The sequence below is a fragment of the Micropterus dolomieu genome, linkage group LG08, assembly GCF_021292245.1.
Source record: "Micropterus dolomieu isolate WLL.071019.BEF.003 ecotype Adirondacks linkage group LG08, ASM2129224v1, whole genome shotgun sequence".
Taxonomy (NCBI): Eukaryota; Metazoa; Chordata; class Actinopteri; order Centrarchiformes; family Centrarchidae; genus Micropterus; species Micropterus dolomieu.
This window is the reverse complement of record NC_060157.1, coordinates 20734142-20754121: the sequence shown is the minus strand read 5'-3', so window position 1 is coordinate 20754121 and position 19980 is coordinate 20734142. Positions and strand designations below refer to the sequence as shown.

Genomic DNA, 19980 nt, shown 5'->3' with positions numbered 1-19980 from the left:
TGGCTCTGGTCGATTTTCCTTCTTCTCTCAGCTTAACAATGGCTTGCTTTTCTCCCATAGACAGCTCTCTGGTCTTCATTTTTGTTTATCCTCTGTAAGAGGAAATGCAATCTTTATAGGTTTGAACCACGGATGAAAACTTAGACTGGTCATGCAGAGCTATTTAATGTTTGGAAAATCAACCTAACAGGCAACACCTGGGCAACAAGAAACATCTGTCAGTCACATGTTCCAATAGTTTTTCTCACTTGATAAAAGGGTGATATGTCCTAAGTTGTTTGATACATCTAGATGTGAATAACAGGAATTGAGAGCTGAAATTCTGAACTCTTGATCTTAAACCCAAATGTCTTCAGTGAACAACAAAAACAAAGGAATTTGCCTTACCGTTCCAATACTGCCTCCACCCTACACCAGCTTTTTCTGGCCCGCGCAGACGCAGTTGTACGCCACCGTGGTGTAGCTTCACGTGGGCTACAGCCGTGGACGTGTACAGAGAACTACAGCCTACAGTCGCTCAACCACTCAGCTTCTCGGTTCTTGCTCCAGGGCGGTACCATGGGCGGTGCTGGTGGTGTGAAGTCGAACAAACTATACACGAACTGGCACATCCCGCCTCTCCATTGGCTCGCATAACGGAAAGTCACTGACGTCAGCAGCACACCATTCGTTGCAACATGAGGCATCATGTTCAGCTGTCACACAACGGTCAAGTGTCAGATCTTTCACTCACGTTGCCACATTTTACAAACCCGTTAGTATCACTTCTGGCCGTTGGCGGATGACATGGACCGTATTAAAGATGGGTGGTTTACGGAAACATGCACGTTATGGCCCGGGCAAGCGATGAGCCTTCAAGTGGAGGAGGTCCTCTACAACAAGAAGTCCAAATTTCAAGATGTTATGGTTTTCAAGAGGTGAGCACTCTGAGCTACATAACTTGGCTAACGTTGCTAGCTGTTAGCGTCTAACGTACTAGAAATGAATGAGCAATCTGAAGCTCGTGGGATCTTGAGAAGTTTCTTAAGCTGGTTTGCCTCAAGTTTTAGCTCACAAACACATTATCTTGGCAGAGTATTAACTTACCTACAGATAGATTGTGGTAACGTTAGTAGGAATTACTCTGGGTGGAAGGAGAGTAATGTTACCCGTAACTGACAGGTTAATAACAAGAACCACGGTAGCAATTTTTTAAGTGATATAACAATATGTGTTGCACATGAGCCGCTGCATCCTGTTCAACCTGTTTAACGCCCCCTCAGTGTATCTGAACATCACGATTTAATCAGTTTATTTCAGGGCGTGTTAGCTTTTAAATTGTGTTACTATGTCACTTTTCAGTAAATCCTATGGGAATGTCTTGGTGCTGGATGGAGTGATCCAGTGCACTGAGAGAGATGAGTTTGCCTATCAAGAGATGATTGCAAACCTTCCCTTGTGCAGCCACCCCTGCCCCAAGAAGGTATGACAGAAATGTATCGTTTGGATGGATCTGCAGTATGGCTACACTTAGGATGAGTCATGTTTCCTGTCTTGACAGTCAGCGTGTTTCCCTTTTTACAGGTGCTGATTATTGGCGGTGGAGATGGCGGGGTGCTGAGGGAAGTGGTGAAGAATCCGCTGGTAGAATCGGTGATTCTGTGTGAGATAGACGAGGTGGGAGCAACAACACTGAGGAGGATCCTAGTTTCTGTTTTTTCCAAATACTTAACCAAAGTACTGCCTGCTCATACCATGTTGTCTTCTGTGTAGGATGTCATTAACGCATCGAAGAAGTTCCTCCCAGGGATGGCCAAAGGGTTTTTCAGTCCTAAGGTCAACCTCCATATTGGAGATGGCTTTGAATTCATGAAGCAGAACCAGGATGCCTTCGACATCATTATAACCGATTCCTCAGACCCTGTCGGTTAGTGCCACTTTTGTGTTATAACCTCTTTCTTTGCCAGCTGTCATAGGAGCCAGTCTTATTCTTCTTTTCTGTTTTTTGTTGTTGTTTTTGTTGCAGGACCGGCTGAGAGTTTGTTCAAGGAGTCTTACTATCAGTTGATGAAGACAGCATTGAGAAATGATGGAATTCTTTGTTCCCAGGGTAACTTTTATATTTCACCACCGTTTTGTATTAAACGTTGGAGAAAGGCTGATGGGTAATTTTAGGATGGTGCTGACTTGTGTTGAGCTGTGCTACTAAATGACAATTTACTTGCCCCTTTCAATTACATATGGCTTTTCTAAAATCTTATGGAGCTGTTATGTTCCCATTTATATAGCCCGTCTTCAAAATACCTCAAGATGAAATCATTTTAAAAAGGCAGACAGGAAATCAGCATGCCCTTTTGTCTTCTATTGTGTCAATTTCACAGGAGAGTGTCAGTGGCTCCATTTGGAGCTGATAAAAGAGATGCGAAACTTCTGCAAGACCCTATTCCCTGTGGTGGACTATGCCTACACAACCATCCCAACGTATCCCAGTGGCCAAATTGGATTCATGCTCTGCAGTAAAAATCCTGTAAGCGTGCTTCTCATTCTCCATTTGCCATCCACCACTATTCTGTAACACGATAACATGTCAGCTTGTATCTCCCTGATTGGTAATGTCCATCAAATGACTGAGGTTTGCCTTTTTTTTAATTAGGAAACAAATTTCAAGGAACCTGTGAGAGCACTCTCAAAAGAAGAAATGGAAAATATGAACCATAAATATTACAACCCAGAAATTCACAAAGCATCATTCGTTCTCCCTGAGTTTGCAAGAAAGGTAAATGTAGAGAAAAAAATAAATATTCATACATAAGTTGACGCACTAAGTACTTGAGTGCAATTCAAAACTGTTATAACACATATTTGCAACGTTTGACTCAGTGTCTTCTTGACTATGACAGGCACTCAGTGAAGCATGACCAGCAACGGCAGACCACCATGTTCATCCTCTACCTGGCCCTCAGACCACAGATAAACAACCTTGTTCTATGGCTTCTTCACCTCCTTAACACAGTTCAGCACCACTGAAGAGTAGTAGCCTCCTAAGGATTTCATGGCTGGGGGCAATAATAATCAGTGGGTGAGAACTTGCTGAGTTACCGAGTTATTTCATTCCACTGTTTCTTTTCTTCCAGTCTTACACACTCTCAGTGTTAATTTATTTTTCTGATGGTTTTTTCATCCTAATTCTGAAATTGTCTTATCAGCATTTTGTGACTTTAATGGGCTGGGCTGAGCAGGAAGAGCATTGACATCAAACCTGACCTCACTCTGAAACTGTACTGTTTATTTTATTCACTACATCAACTCATTATGCAATATATTACATACTATATAGACTGTGTATATGTAATATATTGCTGTGCTTTTATCTGTAATTTTGAATATCAGTTTATTCTCATAGGAAAATACACAGTTGCCATCTGTCATGACTGGATATTCAGAATATAATGTGTCCTCTACACGTGAACCCTACAGTGCCTGAAATCGGTTGGTTGTTGTTGAAAATTAAACTGTGTAATGTGTAACATAGTGTACCAGGCAGATAGTGTCCTAGATGAAGTTTCAAGAGTTAAGAATAATGTCCCTTTGAAATATCACAGACTGATGATGAAATGAGTTTAATTGATAATTGTATTGATGCTCAGCTTTGACTGTCAGTTTGATATGGAATGATATAGTGTTGAAAAATACAATTAAGGATGGCATTGGAGCTTTGCAATGCAAGAAATGTCTTTTGAAGTGTAATGTCATTATGCAATTAAAACTTGCAGTAATAAGTATTGACTACCTGTAGTAAGCCTGTATGCAGAGTCATTACATTGTCAAACATCTTAAGTTTCTACCTATTAGTTTTAACTCCACATTGAAACTTTGTTGCGAGATAGTGTCACACCTGAGCAACGAAGCTGTGTTTTTGTACAACCTGTAATAAATTGGTAACATAAAACTGTTATTTGAGAGCTGTGTGCATTCATCTGTTGACAGGTTTAGGCATATGCCTAATGTCATCTTAGAAGCAGGACTATATGTTCTAGTTTCAAAAAACAGCAATGTTTGATTGCAGGAAAATAGTTCTGTGCTTGTTTCACTTGCCTGTAGCCAAGTTAGAAAGTAAGTCTCTAGCCACTAGACCAAAACCTGTCTTATATTGTGGAGGTAATGTTTACCAATTGGTGCATCACTTTTCAACGAAATCCAGGTTAATATGCAGTGATGTGTTTTAAGAGCTGTTTCAGATGCTGGTCACTGCAAATGGTTAATCCAACAGATTGTGTTATAGGTGCTGGAATGGACAGAGTTACGATACTACTGAGGTTCATATGCAGTTTCAGTATTCAGGCACAAGATGGCATCCTTTAATGTTTTATGTGTAAGGAATGTATTTAAATTATACTGCTCAAATTCACAAAATGCGTATTCAGAGAGTTTACCTCTTATTTCTTTATTTTTTTTATGTTTTCTATGAATTTAAATGAAATACTTCTTGAAGCCCTGTGGCCTGAAAAATTGTTTAGCTCAGTCAGTGTTTTGCAGTGTGAAGTGTCATTGTTGCCCTCAGTTGCATCAACTCTAGTTCTTGTCATAAAGACCTCAGTCCTCACTGGTTTTCTATTAAAATGTAACCAACCTGCAACAATGCAGTACATTATTGTCACACTGCCTTCATAGTGCATTGCAGTGGCTGCACTATAAGGTTGTTTGTGATCATGAGTGTTCACACAATGTAATAAAGGAGATTAAACATATCCACTGTCTTACATTAAGACCAGTGAAAGAATATCCATAGATATTTAATTAGATGTTTGTGTTTTAATGATATTATCTTTGCTGCAGTATCAAGTTAACACTTCTTATGTAAATCACATTTAAATGTTTCTAGCGCAGTTAAATTAGACAACACAAAATCCTCAGATAATGAGTCAGTGTTCCTTTGTGATCCCTTTCAGAGATTTTTTTTGCGGTGGTGCTGGAGGCCATACATGAAGTAGATGTATGAAAAATGGAGACCTCCACACACATTAATAAGATGTGTGGGAGCACCTATACCAGTCGTCATGCTGACGTTTCTCACTGTTTGAAGTCTCTTGCAGGCTGGACTGCAGATACTTTTAAGGAGGCAAGTTGTTGCAGATTCTTCAAACACACTGAATTGCCTATTGAGCCGTTTCAACAGTCAGCTAATCTTTGGATTGGCTCCGGGCCCTCAACAGTGTATGAAGAAAACACCTCAAACACTGTTTCGAAAGCACGACAAATCCATTTGAACATATCAACCAAGGCCTACTGGAAAATAAGTGCTGAATGTTCCCTGCCGGTAGCACACAACAGTAAACCCAGTAAGTCTGTTAATTGTGCATTTCAGAAATATATCTTGGAGGTTGAAGGCAGCTACACAAAGAACATCATTTCCTCTCTGACGAGAATGTGCGTGGTATGCCATAATCAGTTTTGATTGCATATAGACAGTTTCACACATCTTTTTCTTTTTGAACTTTATTTGGTGACATTATTTAGCTACATACAAAGGCCACAATATTTAGAAATATGACACGTAAATAAGTCTATGTAAGCTGCAACATATGCTTTTATGTAACCTTCATGTTATTTCACAAATACATCCTAGATATAATTATTTCTTGTTACACTTGGATGAAGAATGAAGACAAGCAAAAACTGTAATGTATTCTTAATTATTATTTTTGGTTATTCTTATATAAATCATGTCTAAACACTGTCCAGGAAAAACCTTAGAAGAATATTATGTAAGGGGGAAAAAAGGAAAACGTAATTTACTCATTTTGAATGTGCACTGGTAGCCAGAAACAATTTCTGCATAGTTGAATCCAAACAGCTTTGTGCCTTTCATGTGAATTAAATTGAACTGCAGCTACAGCCTATTCTATACCTAACTGGAATATAATGCTCTCACAGTCATTGTTTCCTGCAGAGATTCCAGACATTAATGTGATTTTTGGGGGGTTTTTTGCGAATCTAGTTGAGGTTGTTGTAGTTAAACAGATTTTACGTGAAATTACTCATCAGTCTGTTCCCCAAACCTGCTCACAGCATCTATCCCGAACCAGAGGCCATTTTTATTTTTACTTCTAATTCAGAAAAGCAAATAAATGTAATCTCCCAAATTGCCCATGTTAACAGTTAACCATCAGCTCCATTGTACATCTCGCACTAAATTGCTGAAGAAGACAGGCTGCTTGTTTTTTAACAACTGTGTTTACTCCTCTAGATTGGTGATGTGCATTTCCTGAAGACACTTCCTCGAGTCATGGTGAGTGTCAGACGGTTCAATTGTAATCTGCAGGTGTCAGAGAGGCACATACAAGCACTGTGAGAGGGATCAGATGTTGAGAGAAGTCCGATGCCAAACACTGGGCAATAGTCAATCAACGATAAGTCATGGTGTGTTGTGGATTTCTTCTACATTGTTTTGACAGCTGCTAAAGTGAAATGTGACCATTTTATCTTGAATGTTAAGGATGGTTATGGTCCATCCAGTGATATCACACAGTTGATGAGATGTGGAAATGTCCACCCGCCTTCCTGAAGAGGTCTTTGTTTGAGATTGTCTATCTCATAATTGTCAATACATTAGTTACAAAGTGATGTTGGAACCTGGTTTTTAGCCCAGTGACGTCGCCCTCCGCCATGAATCACAAGAATACAACCACCTAACAATCTGTCAAAAAGGTTAACTGTTGAACAGTTCCATTTGTTCTGTCCTGAACCCATCATCTCCCCTCCTCTTCCATGCACACGTGTCATACACCCACCACCCTCTACGTCAGTGGCAGACAGGGGGAGAGGTGTATAAAAGAGTAGGGACTTTGGAGGTAGAGCAAAAGAAACATCAGTGGTTTCCAAATCTTGTGACCAGCTCCCAACCACTTTCTCCACGCCTCTCCTTCTGGATCTCTGGCTAGTCTGAGCTGCTCAGACTCTCTCTCTCTCTCAAGCACACACTCCTGTCTCTGCGAGCCTCCTGCTCCTGTGACTGTAGTCTCTGGTCCGTCACCTGCACTCCTGTCACAGCATGCAGCTCCTGGTGGTGTTAGCAGCTCTCATGGGGCTTCTGTTCAGTGTTAGAGCAGCCGCCGTGCTTCCTGTGGATGAAAGGAGCCCCGTCCATGTGAACAGGGTGAGGAGATTTCTGTTGTTATTATGTAGTTCATGGAAAATGTTCTCTTAATTGCAACTGCTGTTATTGATAGATTAGTCCCTTAGTTAGAATTTTTAAAAGAATGACTGAACTTAAAATCATGATGTGAAATCAACAAAAATAAATAGCATGTGATATTTCTAATTTGCATTTAAAGGATTTTCAATAAAAAAGTTAATACCGTTTTTAATTCATCTTGTTAATTCATGCTGCCTTAAATGGGAAAAGTAAAAATATATAAATAATTCTTGAGATTTTAGCTTCCCAGTAAGATCACTGCAAGATTTTAAATTTACACATTTTCCATTTGTCTTCTTTACTGATTCTTGGTCAGGAGCTGAGCAAAGAACGCAAGGAGCTGATCTTGAAGCTTGTGTCTGGCTTGCTGGATGGAGCTCTGGACACCAACATGCTGCCGGGGGAAGCGGCACCTTTGGATCTTGAGGAGCCGCTTGAGTCTCGTCTGGAGGAGAGGGCTGTCTACAACAGACTATCACTGCCTCAGCGTGACCGCAAAGCGCCCTGTAAAAACTTCTTCTGGAAAACTTTCACCTCTTGCTAACAGTGCCCAAAAGCACCCGGCTCTGCCTGCCTATTGTACTCCTTCGCTCCCATCTCCACATGAACTGTAGTAGACCACAGCTGTACATATCATCTACACCTGTCAGACATGCAGCATCGATGGACTTCACTGAGACAGTGTGTCTGTTTGAATATTGATTATTTATGTATCTATTTATGTATACAATGTATGTATTTATGTATGTAACATGTTTCTTGAAGGGTCAACAATAAAGCATGGATATAATATTTCAGATGGTAATCACAGTTTATTGCTTTTGCAAATTGTTCAAAAAAGAAAAAGTCACATTTTCCACCTGCTTTTACATCATAAATGCAAAGTCAGATTTCATGCAAAAATGATTGCTGTATTTTTATTGTGGACTAAAAGATTTACTACACTGAAATTGTGGAAATATTTTAGGGTTTTCTGTCATTACACAAATCATTTTCTATATCTACTAAAACCCAAGTTGCAGTCGTCAATGGCACATTGAGGATTCAGACAAAAAATGTCGTCGTCTCTATTAAAAGCAATGTTTTCAATTTTTTTACAGTGCTGCTCTTAAGAGGGAACAGAGCGCAGTTCATAATGTGGTATTTATTCTGCGTTTTACTTGTTGCTGTACAGTCTCTCCAGTTTATAGGCAAAGAAATATTGCCCCTTGCGTAAAAAAAAAATTTTATATAAAAAAAAAAGAGAACAAAAGTGCCACAGTTAAATACTTAAATTAGCAGCCTAATACTGATTTATTAATGGAAACTATACAAATACTGAATGAAATAAGACATAATGATGTTATGCTTTAATGCTTTACAAACAAAAATATATATAAAAATATTTTTTTAACCCAATTTAGCTGTGAAAGTCTGCAGTGTGAAAGAATTTTATATGTCTTTGTGCATGTTTTATTATTGGTCCTTATTAATTCCTAGTCACACGTTGAGGGAAATGCTTCAGTGACTTATCACAGGTCATTAAATACGTCAAGTAAGATAGGAAAGTAAATAAATCAGAAGCTTCCCCCGTATTCACTCAATAATGTAATTTGACTGCAGTAGCAGTTACTGTACATGTAGCCTGGAAGGTGGAAACTTGTTGTACAATAAAACAGTAAAAACATTTTCAAAATGGAATCAGTACTAATGATCAGAGCTGGTCATTAAAAAATGTGTAGTGTTGGTATGAATTTGGGCTCACTGTTTGATAGTGAAAGCACAGACAAGGCCGTTGCTGCACCCGGTTTTCGATTCTCGCAGGACACAAGACCCTGGCTCCTAGCGGCTCACTTCTCAATCAGTCACACGACAATTACCACACGCTCTCATAGCCCTTCTGGGATGTACGACCATTGTGATATGTGTGTTTTTATAATACCTCTCGAGAGGTACAGCATGGAGTTGTGCTGGCCACAACCGAATATTGACTTTAAAGCTGGGCCTCACAGTCTCTATTAGTGAACTGATGGATTTCATGTGGTAAATAGCATGCAGGTGAAATATCATGCTGCAGCTCAAATAAGCAGTGTGTTTTTTTTCATAGTTGTGAATAAGTGGCCAATCAAACCACTGGGCAAAAACAAACAAAAAAAACAAACAAACAACACTTTGCACTAAATAGAGGACTGCTGACTAATGGAAGCAAATGGCTGACAATCATAAGAGCACTTTCAGTCCATTATTGAATTATATATAACAAAACTGTATATTTATATAGTGTATATTTAACAAAGCTTTCTGGCACTTCTTTCTTGTACACTATCTCCTTTACTGGCCATGAGTATTAAAATAAAAAGTGAAATTTCTAGGATTTTGCCTCCTTGTAGGTTTTAGTATGTACCATATGCAGCCAGCCCTACACTGTTGATCAGGTCAACCAGTGTGTGGTGTGAGTGGGAAATCTGGCAATACAGAATAGAATCCAGATTAAATCTCAGAGCAAAAGGCCAACGAATCTCCCTTGGCACTTTCCATCCTTTGTGCCAATGAGTAATAAATCAGCACTTGCACTGCAAAGACCTCCCTGGATTAATAGCACAAAGATAACTTTTTAGTTTTGTTATATAGAATCAAATGAAATGTGTGAATTCTAAAATAATATACCATCTGAGTCCATAGAAATCCTACATAGACAGAGAAAAAGCAACACTCAAGAGTGGTGTGTATACACTTTTCTCTCACTGTCTCGTTCTTGAACAGGTTGAATAGGAGATAATGGCTCATAAATGTGCTTGTTTCACAGGTGCAAAGACATGAGTTAACGTTAGTTCACAGTACTGACTGAATTACAGGTGGAACATTGAAGGTAATGGTGAGGACATTTTTTTCTCCTTTTATTGTCGGTACGTGTTTGAAACAGTTGTAAAAAAAAAAAAAAAAAGAAAAAAGAAAAAAATGCTCATCAATGATCCATCCTGACTGCAAGATCCCCTGAAAACACAGCTTGATAGTGAGTTACAGTTCCACAAATTTCAAAGCATTGTAATTACATGGCTCCCGCAACCGCTGGGAACTCTGCTCTGTCACTCCCTTTAACGATGCTGAATAGACAAAGGCTCCTATGGGCTTACTTGATTACAGTTCATCAAGCAGCATCTTTCATTCGTACGTGTGGTAAAAAAGCATCATATCAAAATGACGCATTTCCAGGTTTACAACTAGAGTATAACTACAGTGTATTATGCTAGGACAAAAGAAAGAAACTCATTTTGAAGAATAAAGAAAATGTCAAAAAGAGAAAGACCTAAGCTAAAAAAACAGCATCCGCTGCCAATCAGTATCTGAGGTTGAGATTATAAACACAAAATAATTTTAATGTTAGTAGAGTTGCTGTCCACTCCTGACTTTATGCCCCTGGGCTCAAATGAGCATACAGAGTCGCAACATCAAAGCTGATGCCTGCAAGGAAAGCATTTTATTGGCTTTCCTTTTGATCTGAAGGAGGAGGGAAAGGAGTGCTCAGGCCTAACTGTGTAATTCAAATTTAAATGTGACTTCATATGTGCCGGTGTTTAAAAATAACAAAGACTTGGGTTTTGTTGGTGCTCCTCGTAGGAGGAAAAACAACTTCAAAGTGAACCCACCATGGTTACATAAATGCATAGAATAGTTGTACACTTTATGTGATGTGGGTCATATATGTTATGATTTTGGTTGATGGGACATCATGATAAACTGTATGGTTCATGATCTCATTTTGGATTATTTTATCTCTCAGGGTAATAAAATAGTGACCTGTCATCTGGGGAATGACGTCCAGTGATCACAATTAGTTTTATAAATATACACAAATTCAAATATATATTAACACACTGTATGAAAAAGGCGGGTGGATATCTATTCATGAAAAATAATCTCAAAGCATTTTAGTTCATTTATTGATTGCAGGTTCGGTGACATCTTTTAAATCACATCTCAACAGATACCTTTACAAAAAAAAGCCTTCTATTTATTTTAGTGCATCCTTCCATTTCCATCTTGTCTTATATGTCCATTTTTACTGTATCACTGGTGTTGAATGTTATAGCTTTTAACTTTGTATCATTTTAAATGGCTTGATTTTATTTGCCTCTGTCTTGAAATGTTTTTAATTTGTGCAACCATGTAAGCACTTGTCAAAACTCTGTTTTTATAAAGTGCTGTTTAAATAAAGTTTATTATTATTATTTTTATTATTAATCAAACAACAGGCATAGATCTTCATATGAATATTTGCTTAAACTCCATTATTCAACAATTGTATTAGAATAATATTATATATATTAATATCATGTTAACATTGGTGTGTATGTGTTGGGTCAGTTGTAGAGACAAATCCACAGAGATTAATTATCCACCTCTGCAGTTGTAGTTAGCTTTTAAGGCTATTTTATCTTGTTGTTTTGGTTTGAGGGCCCACAGGTTTTCTGTATAGTTTTTTCTCACCACTTTATAAACCCTGTTTGCAGCAGGCTGCTCTTTTCAGCGAACAAGCTCCACACCCACTGTAAACTACCTGCCCAGTACCAAATAGCAGACCAATTTAGAGACTAACCAGTCAAGAAAGTGGAATATCTTAGTCAGGTATTCTCCTCAGGAGTTAATGGAGAACAAAAGAGCGATCAGGAGTATGTTTGTCAGGTGGCCAGAAACTCCAAATGAATACTAATGTTGCTATGTTCTCCTGTATGTTTAAAATGCAACTGTTTGCTAATAATGTTAGCCATAGCCATTTTACAAGATGAAATGCTTGGGCTGGTTGTCTGCCAGCTTTTGTTTTTTTGTTTGTTTTGGGGTTTTTTTACTGTCCCCTAGTGGACAAAATTCAAATGATGCAGCTTGATGTGTCAACTGTATGTTAGGGAAAAATTCCTATCACTGGCAAGGAGTCTTCAAGGCACCTAATATGATATTTGAGCAGCTAGCCTGGCAGAAAACAGCCAGACTTAGAAGGAGTGAAGGGATTTCATCTGTCCATGATGTTTTCACTGTGTTGCTAATGCCAAGTGGATCATTTCTGTGAGCAGACTTGAATATTTAATGACACTACACATAGTGTATCTCAAAAGAATTTACAGTATCATTCTGTACATTTACTCAATGTGCTACTTTTTAGAAAGATGTTACCTGCTAATACATATTATACTTAATCGTTTTTCCTTCACTTTAAGCCATGACAGCCTCACTGAATGCCACACGAGCATTGTGTTTGGCTCTGTGTTTCACAGATGTCAGAACTCATTTTCTAGTGAGCATTTTGAACTGGTTAACATCAAAAGGTTCACTGACCTGGCCTCGATCGGTCAGGACAGGCCAAATTAACACCCAGCGCTCGGCTAATGCTTCTGAGGAAAGGTGTGAACAGGCAGGTTGTGGGCAATTCCTCGCTGAAAGAAAAGGTTGTGTCCTCTTCTGTGTTCAGCAAACACAATCAACGACAAGTTACATTATGCTGAAAAAAGTTGGATTACATAAAAGGGACTCAAATGATCTTTTGAAATAAAATGTTTTAAATATTCATGTTACTGCAGCTGAAGTAATGTTAATGCTGTGCATTCAGAACATGTACTGATTCGATGTGTACCAGAGTAAATTGGAAATATTGATTTCACATCTTATCTTAGAAAAAGTAAACAAACGTACTCATCATTCCCTTCCATAATTTTCATTTGATATATTATACAGTGGGTGTACATGTTTTGTGTGAAAAGTGGAGATGGAAGTCATATGCAGTCCGTATACATGTACTTGTACTTTATTAACCCAGTGACTCTGGACACAGCGCCTGCAGCAGCCTTATTCATCTCTGTCAGCCCGGCTCAATTTGTTTAGTGGTGACATTTTAGATAGCTTGTATCCAGAGCACTGAACAAATGCAGTATGGTTGACTAGCTGAGGCATTTTGAAGTAAAAAAATATATAAAAATAATCATTTTCAGAAGTGTGCGAGGGAAAGTACATGCCCAGTAAGAATAATAGACCTGTCAGTCTGTGTATGCAGTTGGTTTGTATCACTCTGCTGAGAGATCATTAGTGCCTTTTTCAGAAGAAACTTTCCTCTGTTCTGTTTCCCTTGTTTTTAATAAAGATTTTAGCATGAGTAAAGCTTTGTAAGTATTAACAGGTAAACCAACCATTGCAACTGAAGAAAATATTCCAGCACACACAAAACACAGGCTAGTGTCTGTGATGTATTTCTCTCAAAGAGTTCTCCTGTTTGGAAGCACCGATGGGAATGGAGAGATTGTTTTCCCCAGCAGGGCCTAATGATGCCTGATGGCTTATTCAGCCACTCAGTGCCAGCACTAAAAGCTGATCATTACAGGGCCCTCTGCTCTTTTAGTGCTAAAGCCATGGCTCAGAAAATGAGCTGTCACCAGCATGAGGAAGGGATGCAGCACGCCGGTCACTATAGTGACCCTTTTCATTTTGGATGTCACTACTTCGGGAAGCTGGGCAGGTCTGTGGTGTGAAAGGAAAACACAGGGTTTCAAGGATTTCATTAACAATGACCTTAATGTGATGTAGGATGCTAACCGCAAGTTACATTTTCTGTAGCAAAAAGTAGCAATCTTATCTGTTTAATAAAGGTTGTCTCAGACTAGGGCTCATTAGTGTGCTCTGACGATGACAACTGCCTCCACAGTGTAATTAGGACTACCAGTAAAATAAAATAAAAACTAAAAAAGGTTTGACTAGATTATCCCCAAAGACTATGCTGAAATAAGACTAAGCATCCACAGCAATGCTGGCAGCCTGTTGAGGCTGTACACGGGCACAGTTGTGCTTTGAGCTAATTGTTAACATCTGCATTCAAACATTCCATATACATTTAATGTTAAGCAGGTATAATTTTTTTCATTGTTACCATCGTAGTTTAGCTTGTTAGTATGCTAATATTTGCTAATTAGCACTAAACAAAAACATATTGATGATGCTCGATGAAAAGGTAAAGAATTATCAAAGTCAATGCAGTTTATCCTGAGAGGGAAATGCATGTGTCAAACAAAGTTCATGGCAATCCATCTGATAGTTACTAAAAACCAAAAATGTTAACCCTTATGGTTGTTAAAGAATTCAGAGACTGATGAAGACATGGCATGGTTTATTGTGCCCGGCCGAGCATACGTTAATGTGAACACAATGAATGCCAACGCCAAATCTTAAGGATAACATCTTTTGGTCCCTTTTATGTTTTTGTTTTCCCTCTAGTGCCTGTAGGTTTTCCCTCTTGGGTCATCTTTAGCTGGCCTTAACCTAGAAGAACAAATCTATCTGATGATTAGACTCCATTGCTACGTCATATTGGAGTCTCCAAACAGTCCATGATTGCACTCTAATCTGTGGAGCCAGTAAGCTCTTATAAACATTCTTGTAAGGCTCAATCTTGCCAGATTCCCAGAGAACACTGAAGCTGTTTCGGATAGCCAGATATCCCAGAATTGCATTTCGCCGCCAAAAAGGGGAAATGACGGACGAAAAAACTCACAACTGTAACTTATAATACTGCTGTTCTTGTGTCACATATAGTAGTTTTAAGAGTTTTTTTATGCAGAAATATAGTTGTTTAAACTCCAAATATGTGGTTGATTTCTCAAGACAGAGCTGATTTTAAAAATTGCGACAACGTTTTCAGACATGTGAGGTCCCGCCTGTTAATGGTTCTGGCCGTCATCAAGTCCGCTGCTGTTCCAATTGCTGAATGATTGACTGCATGCTCCCGTTCCTGGGAGTTTGTACTCCCGAGCCGAACTTGTCAAGTCCGAGCTTTAAAGTACAGAAGTCCGAACTTGGTGAACTCGGTATTGAGAAACAGCCTCATTATCTGCTAGCCTAACACCTGAGCCACTGTCTTTACCTTAAACGTTTAGTGTGTAAGTTTCAGTGACATCTACTGGTGAGGGTTGTGAATTGCAACAAATTGCAAAAAACCTCCTCACTCAACGCCCCCCTCTCCTCCCCTTTCCAAGCGCATAAGATAGCTACAGCGGCAAAGGACAAAAGAGAGTGGCCAGTCAAGATATGAGGTTTCTTAGATAGATATATAAAGAACATATATTTTACTAAATTATTCGGTAAAACCATATGATTTTGCGAATATTATTGTTAATTGTTCATCAAACAACAGCGACATCAATAAATGAAGTGATACATGATGTGGCATACTCCTGTAATACGTTATTTTACTGTACTGTTGTTTGTTACATCTTGGGAGGGTTGGCTCATCTGGACTAACATACCAAAATATCTCACATCTAGTGCAAGTATGACCACTGACAGATAGCAGGAAAATGGAAGGCTCACTGTTTCAGCACCACAGTACAGGACTGTTTTCTTGATCCCCCTCACGCTGATTTTGTGACCATTACGGCTTGCTTCCGCAACATGTGTGTTCCTCTATCACCGGCTCCCGCAACATGTTTGTCGCGGGCGCAGCTGCATACACTCACTTTAATCTTCTTTTCAACTTTGTTTCAATATATTTTTTAACCTCCCGCTCCCGCCTGGCAAGTTAAAACTGCCTCCCGATTTGTTTCCCGAATAAATCCCAATCCCAATGCAGCTCTCTACACCACAGTCCATTATAAACCACATAATACATGAAGTTTACAAAGGCATTTTCAAGGCTTCTCTCCACAAGGTCTTGTTGTTATCGTAGCTGTTAGCAGTAAAGTGTTTTCCACCAGGGCAGTAAAATGTGAAGTTTAGCTGGCTGATCTTAACATCCATGCTGTACAGTTTTATTTCCAATAATAATCAGCTGTTCTCACGAACATAGCAAAACCAAGACACACTTAAAAATTACAATCCAACTAAATACTTTCTAGTACAGTAAAAGTTTAGTTGGCTTCCAGCTGTAGGCTACAATCAGCCGATTGTCTCAAGAACACATTTATGTCCATGCAAAGCCAAAGCCTGGACGCGCTCTGTATAGCTGTTTGTCTGTTTTCAGAAAGGGGGGACCTGTGGTTATGTAGATAGAAATGGCTCATTCTAAGGGCCTGTGTCCACCAAAGTTTTTTTACTGAGGCTAGCGTCTTTTTTCAATTCATTACAATGGGAGTGCCGTGTTTTTACAACATGGTAAAAACGGCAGCAGTGTGACGAAGCGCTGAGTGTAATTTCAACGCTGGGCGCCGAGTGCTGAGCGTTTTTTTCCGAAAAATGTTCAACTTTGGGAAAAACGCAGCGCTCGTCACCGTCACTTTTTACCCAGCCGTTCAAACACAGTGCAGGAGGGGTGGGACAAACACCATACCGAGCCAAGGTAATAGAAACATAACGGTTCATTATGTAGGATCTTTATACACCACTGAAAACATAGTTATAGATCTTATATTGCATTTCTGTCAATAAATTCTCAGCAATATTACACACTGGACCTTTAACTGTCGTCTCCCTAACAAGGACATTTATATGTGAGAAATAACTAGAGCTGGAAGGTCAGTGAACACTTGTGGGGTCAGCTAATGACTCTAAGACCTGTCTTACCTTTCCCTGTTACATCAATTAAGCCCCCTAAGAATATTCTTTAACAATGGTGGCATTAGAGAAAAAGTCAGGGGATCACCAAAGTCAGGAGTATTCATTCCCTGGGGACCATGAATGTCTGTAAAATATTTCATGGCAAGCCATCCAAAAGTTGCCAGCATGGCTTAACACAGTAAATGCAGTTTACAATTTACTTACAGCGTACTATAATGTGTATCTAACCAATACATGATCTTATAATCTGACAAATTGCACACCGATTTAAAATAGTAGCAGAAAAATAGGTGGAGAAAAGTCCATTTATAAGACATACTGCTTAGTATCTGCCACACCCTATATGCAGTTTAGGATATCCACCCTCACTAATTTAAGTCCAGAGGGCCATAACCATTTTGCTGGCAAATCGACCTAAAATTGTTCAGTAGGTTGTATTCAGATTTTGCAGGTAAGGGCAATTTTACACTTGCCAAACCTACAGAACAATGGGATCATTTTATATCCCTGACTTGATTGGATTAGAACACTATATCTCTGCAGTTTGTACAGTGCCATGTGTAAAATGTTGCATGGAAACAGTTTTGTTTTTCCTCCGAATATTTTACCCACAAACCACAGCAAGGCAGAAGAGTATTGTATAAGTAGGCATTGCAGTGAGGAGGTTGTTGTGTTTTTGGTGACAATGCAAAACATGTAAAGATTAATTGTTTTGTGCTTCATCGACCAACTGAATGACTCTCGACACTGACAACTCATCAGTTTTTGATTCCTGTGAGAAGGTGTTGTCCAAGCAAATTATTGGTGTCTATATGTCTCAAGGTGGTGCAGACCAAATTTCAAATCCTTCAGCACGCTGTGAGCCTCAAGACCAATTTCTACTGTTGTTAATATTGCTGAAAAACTGTCAAAGTTAGAAAAATACTCATTCATTATATTAGTTATATTCAGTAGTTGTACATCTTATGAAGAGGGAAGCTGATTAGATGTAAATTACAAATTGTGCTTAAAGAAAGAATTAAACACTCTCATATACACTGTCATATAGACACTATCTATAACCTTCCATCGCTGATTGTAAGTATTATAGTGACTAAATATCTATCATGTATATAATGATCCATCATGATAAAGCGATGAGAGATGCCGCTACAGTTCATTAGTTTGACACTGAGTGTCGGACTCATGACCAGGAACCACTTATGATGATAGTGTCATTACAAGAATAGGACTGCAGGGAGGGAAGAAAGCGCCATCCAATGATATTGACTGTCTTGTTTATGCACTGCAGTGTCCTGTATGATGTGTACAATATAGGTCTATAATCACAAGGGTGACACTCCCGTGATTAGCTACCAAGACTCCTTTTTTGGCTCAGCCTTTGCACCTGTAATAGATTTGTTGCCACAGCAGCAGATGAGGATCTCAAGTAATGTTATTTTCTCCCAGTATGTAGTGCTGCTTATGACTATTTTCAGGACAATTGGGCCCTCGTGGGATGACAATACACCTGATTGCAGTTGCTCTAACAACACGCAATCCCCCCTTTGTTAAAATATCTAGCAGAGAAAAAAAAAGTGATGTGAGTCAATGAGATCCTATATGTTACTACAGCATTATGGGTGACAGTGATGGTTTTCGTTTATAAATGGCATCAGTCGTGCCATCAGTCATATTGGAAATCCATGTTTAATGTTCAGGCAGATCATTTTTCTCAAACCTAACAGACCCGAAAATGTTTAATCAGTTATACAAGAAATGACCCCCCATTAATATCCCTACAGGAGTTATTGAGTCATGGCCTGTCAGCACTATTATATAATTTCACAACAGTGATATGGGTATGTTCTTGTTGAGTAGATGTATTATGTTGTTAACACATAATCACTTGCAGGTTTACTAAGAACTTAAGACAGGTGAGTCATTTTTTCTTTGAGACATTTTCTGACTTGTGAAAGTCGTATTGGGTGAGCAAGTTTTGTTTGTGAGTTAAAAGTTCTCTCTTGGCCTATATTGTAATTCAGTAGTTTTGTAAAAGACCTCAGTTTCAAACACAATGAAGGAAAAAGCGTGGTGACGTTGAGGCGCCATAATGAAGGAACGGATTGTGGGGCGAGAGCAGCACCTGTGTGCCATTTCTCATCATTGTTTGTTCGCACCAACGTCACTGAATGCTTTACTGCCTTATGGCAGTCCACTGAATTGCTAAAGCTGAGGCCTGTTCGAATTAGCAAGGAAATGACCATATTTGTTATCTGTGAAAAAGAGCCATGTCGGGCCAAATTGAAAGAGTAATGGGCTTGACGTCAGGAGTGAAATCCAGCACAAAAAGGCTCAACATCAATTCATCAGGAGCCATTCTTGATCATTAGCATCAAGGGAAGCTGGGAACCAGGGTGAACAATAAATTATACACTGAACATGTGGGTTTAGCATTTGGGATACTTTGTAACAAATGCACCAAGACTCCGTTCAAAATATACGCACTCATTGCAATGATCCTTAAGTGAAACAATATAACCCAAAGGATTTTAAGATAATGATTCATCTTTTAAAATCTTTAAACATTTTCCCCCAGATATTTATTTATTAATCCAGGTGTATTAGGACAGTATGTCAGTGAAATCTCTTTGTTGAGTTTGACCCAATTTGTTTTTACGTCAAAGACATTTCATTCTATACAATAACAAAATTAGCCACATTTACTTTAAAGTACACAAATGTGCAGCATTCACCAGCATGCACCACCATCAGTAAACAGATCGAGCTATTCATTTTGTCTTGTTATGTTCTTTGAGCTATGAAAATAACTAGAACGTGTAAGTCTATTTTGTAAATACAATTTTCATCAATAGTGCTGATGAACAACTTAGTTGAACAATTCATTTAATATGACAAAAAAATAACTAAGTCAATGGGAACTGTTTTTTTAGAACAATAAATGTAACTTGTTTGATATGGTAGTCAGATTTTAATCAGCTGAAAAACACATTTTTTGTTGAAGAAGCTTTGGTCAGTCCATACTGCAGAAAAATTTCTAACTGGCTTCATTAAGATTTAATATTTGTAAAGTTTGGCAATTTTTATTTATTTATTTTTTATAAAACATTTTTTCAAATTTAATATCATTTTATCAGATTATTTGGCCAGATTTGAACAGCACCAATAGCATTTATTTTTCGTATTCACTTGCATGTACATACATTCTTCAAGTTATGTCATTTTCTCTGAAACCACCCCTAAAGAAAGTTATTTGTGGTCAAACAACAGGCAGGAAATCCCTATGAGGCATTTTAAGG

The 19980-nt window shown here is 38.7% G+C and overlaps 2 protein-coding genes across 4 annotated transcripts; both read left to right on the top strand.

Annotated features, from left to right (window-relative positions):
* Positions 1-594: 594 nt before the first annotated feature.
* srm (spermidine synthase) lies at positions 595-3934 on the top strand. Its single transcript, XM_046056310.1, has 8 exons — positions 595-917; positions 1342-1462; positions 1564-1656; positions 1753-1906; positions 2006-2089; positions 2361-2506; positions 2633-2755; positions 2880-3934. Exons 1-8 carry the CDS (start codon positions 787-789, stop codon positions 2895-2897), a joined length of 870 nt encoding a protein of 289 aa, XP_045912266.1. The 5' UTR covers positions 595-786; the 3' UTR covers positions 2898-3934.
* Positions 3935-5086: 1152 nt separating this feature from the next.
* sst7 (somatostatin family member 7) lies at positions 5087-7801 on the top strand. Of its 3 annotated transcripts, none has more exons than XM_046057157.1 (4): positions 5087-5318; positions 6227-6268; positions 6954-7135; positions 7491-7801. In XM_046057157.1, the coding sequence occupies exons 3-4, from the start codon at positions 7031-7033 to the stop codon at positions 7716-7718; spliced, it is 333 nt and encodes a 110-aa protein (XP_045913113.1). In that variant the 5' UTR covers positions 5087-5318; positions 6227-6268; positions 6954-7030; the 3' UTR covers positions 7719-7801. The 3 variants fall into 3 exon arrangements, with proteins under 3 accessions (XP_045913113.1, XP_045913111.1, XP_045913112.1); XM_046057155.1 differs by having other exon boundaries at positions 6786-7135; XM_046057156.1 differs by lacking the exons at positions 5087-5318; positions 6227-6268 and having other exon boundaries at positions 6668-7135.
* Positions 7802-19980: the final 12179 nt, after the last annotated feature.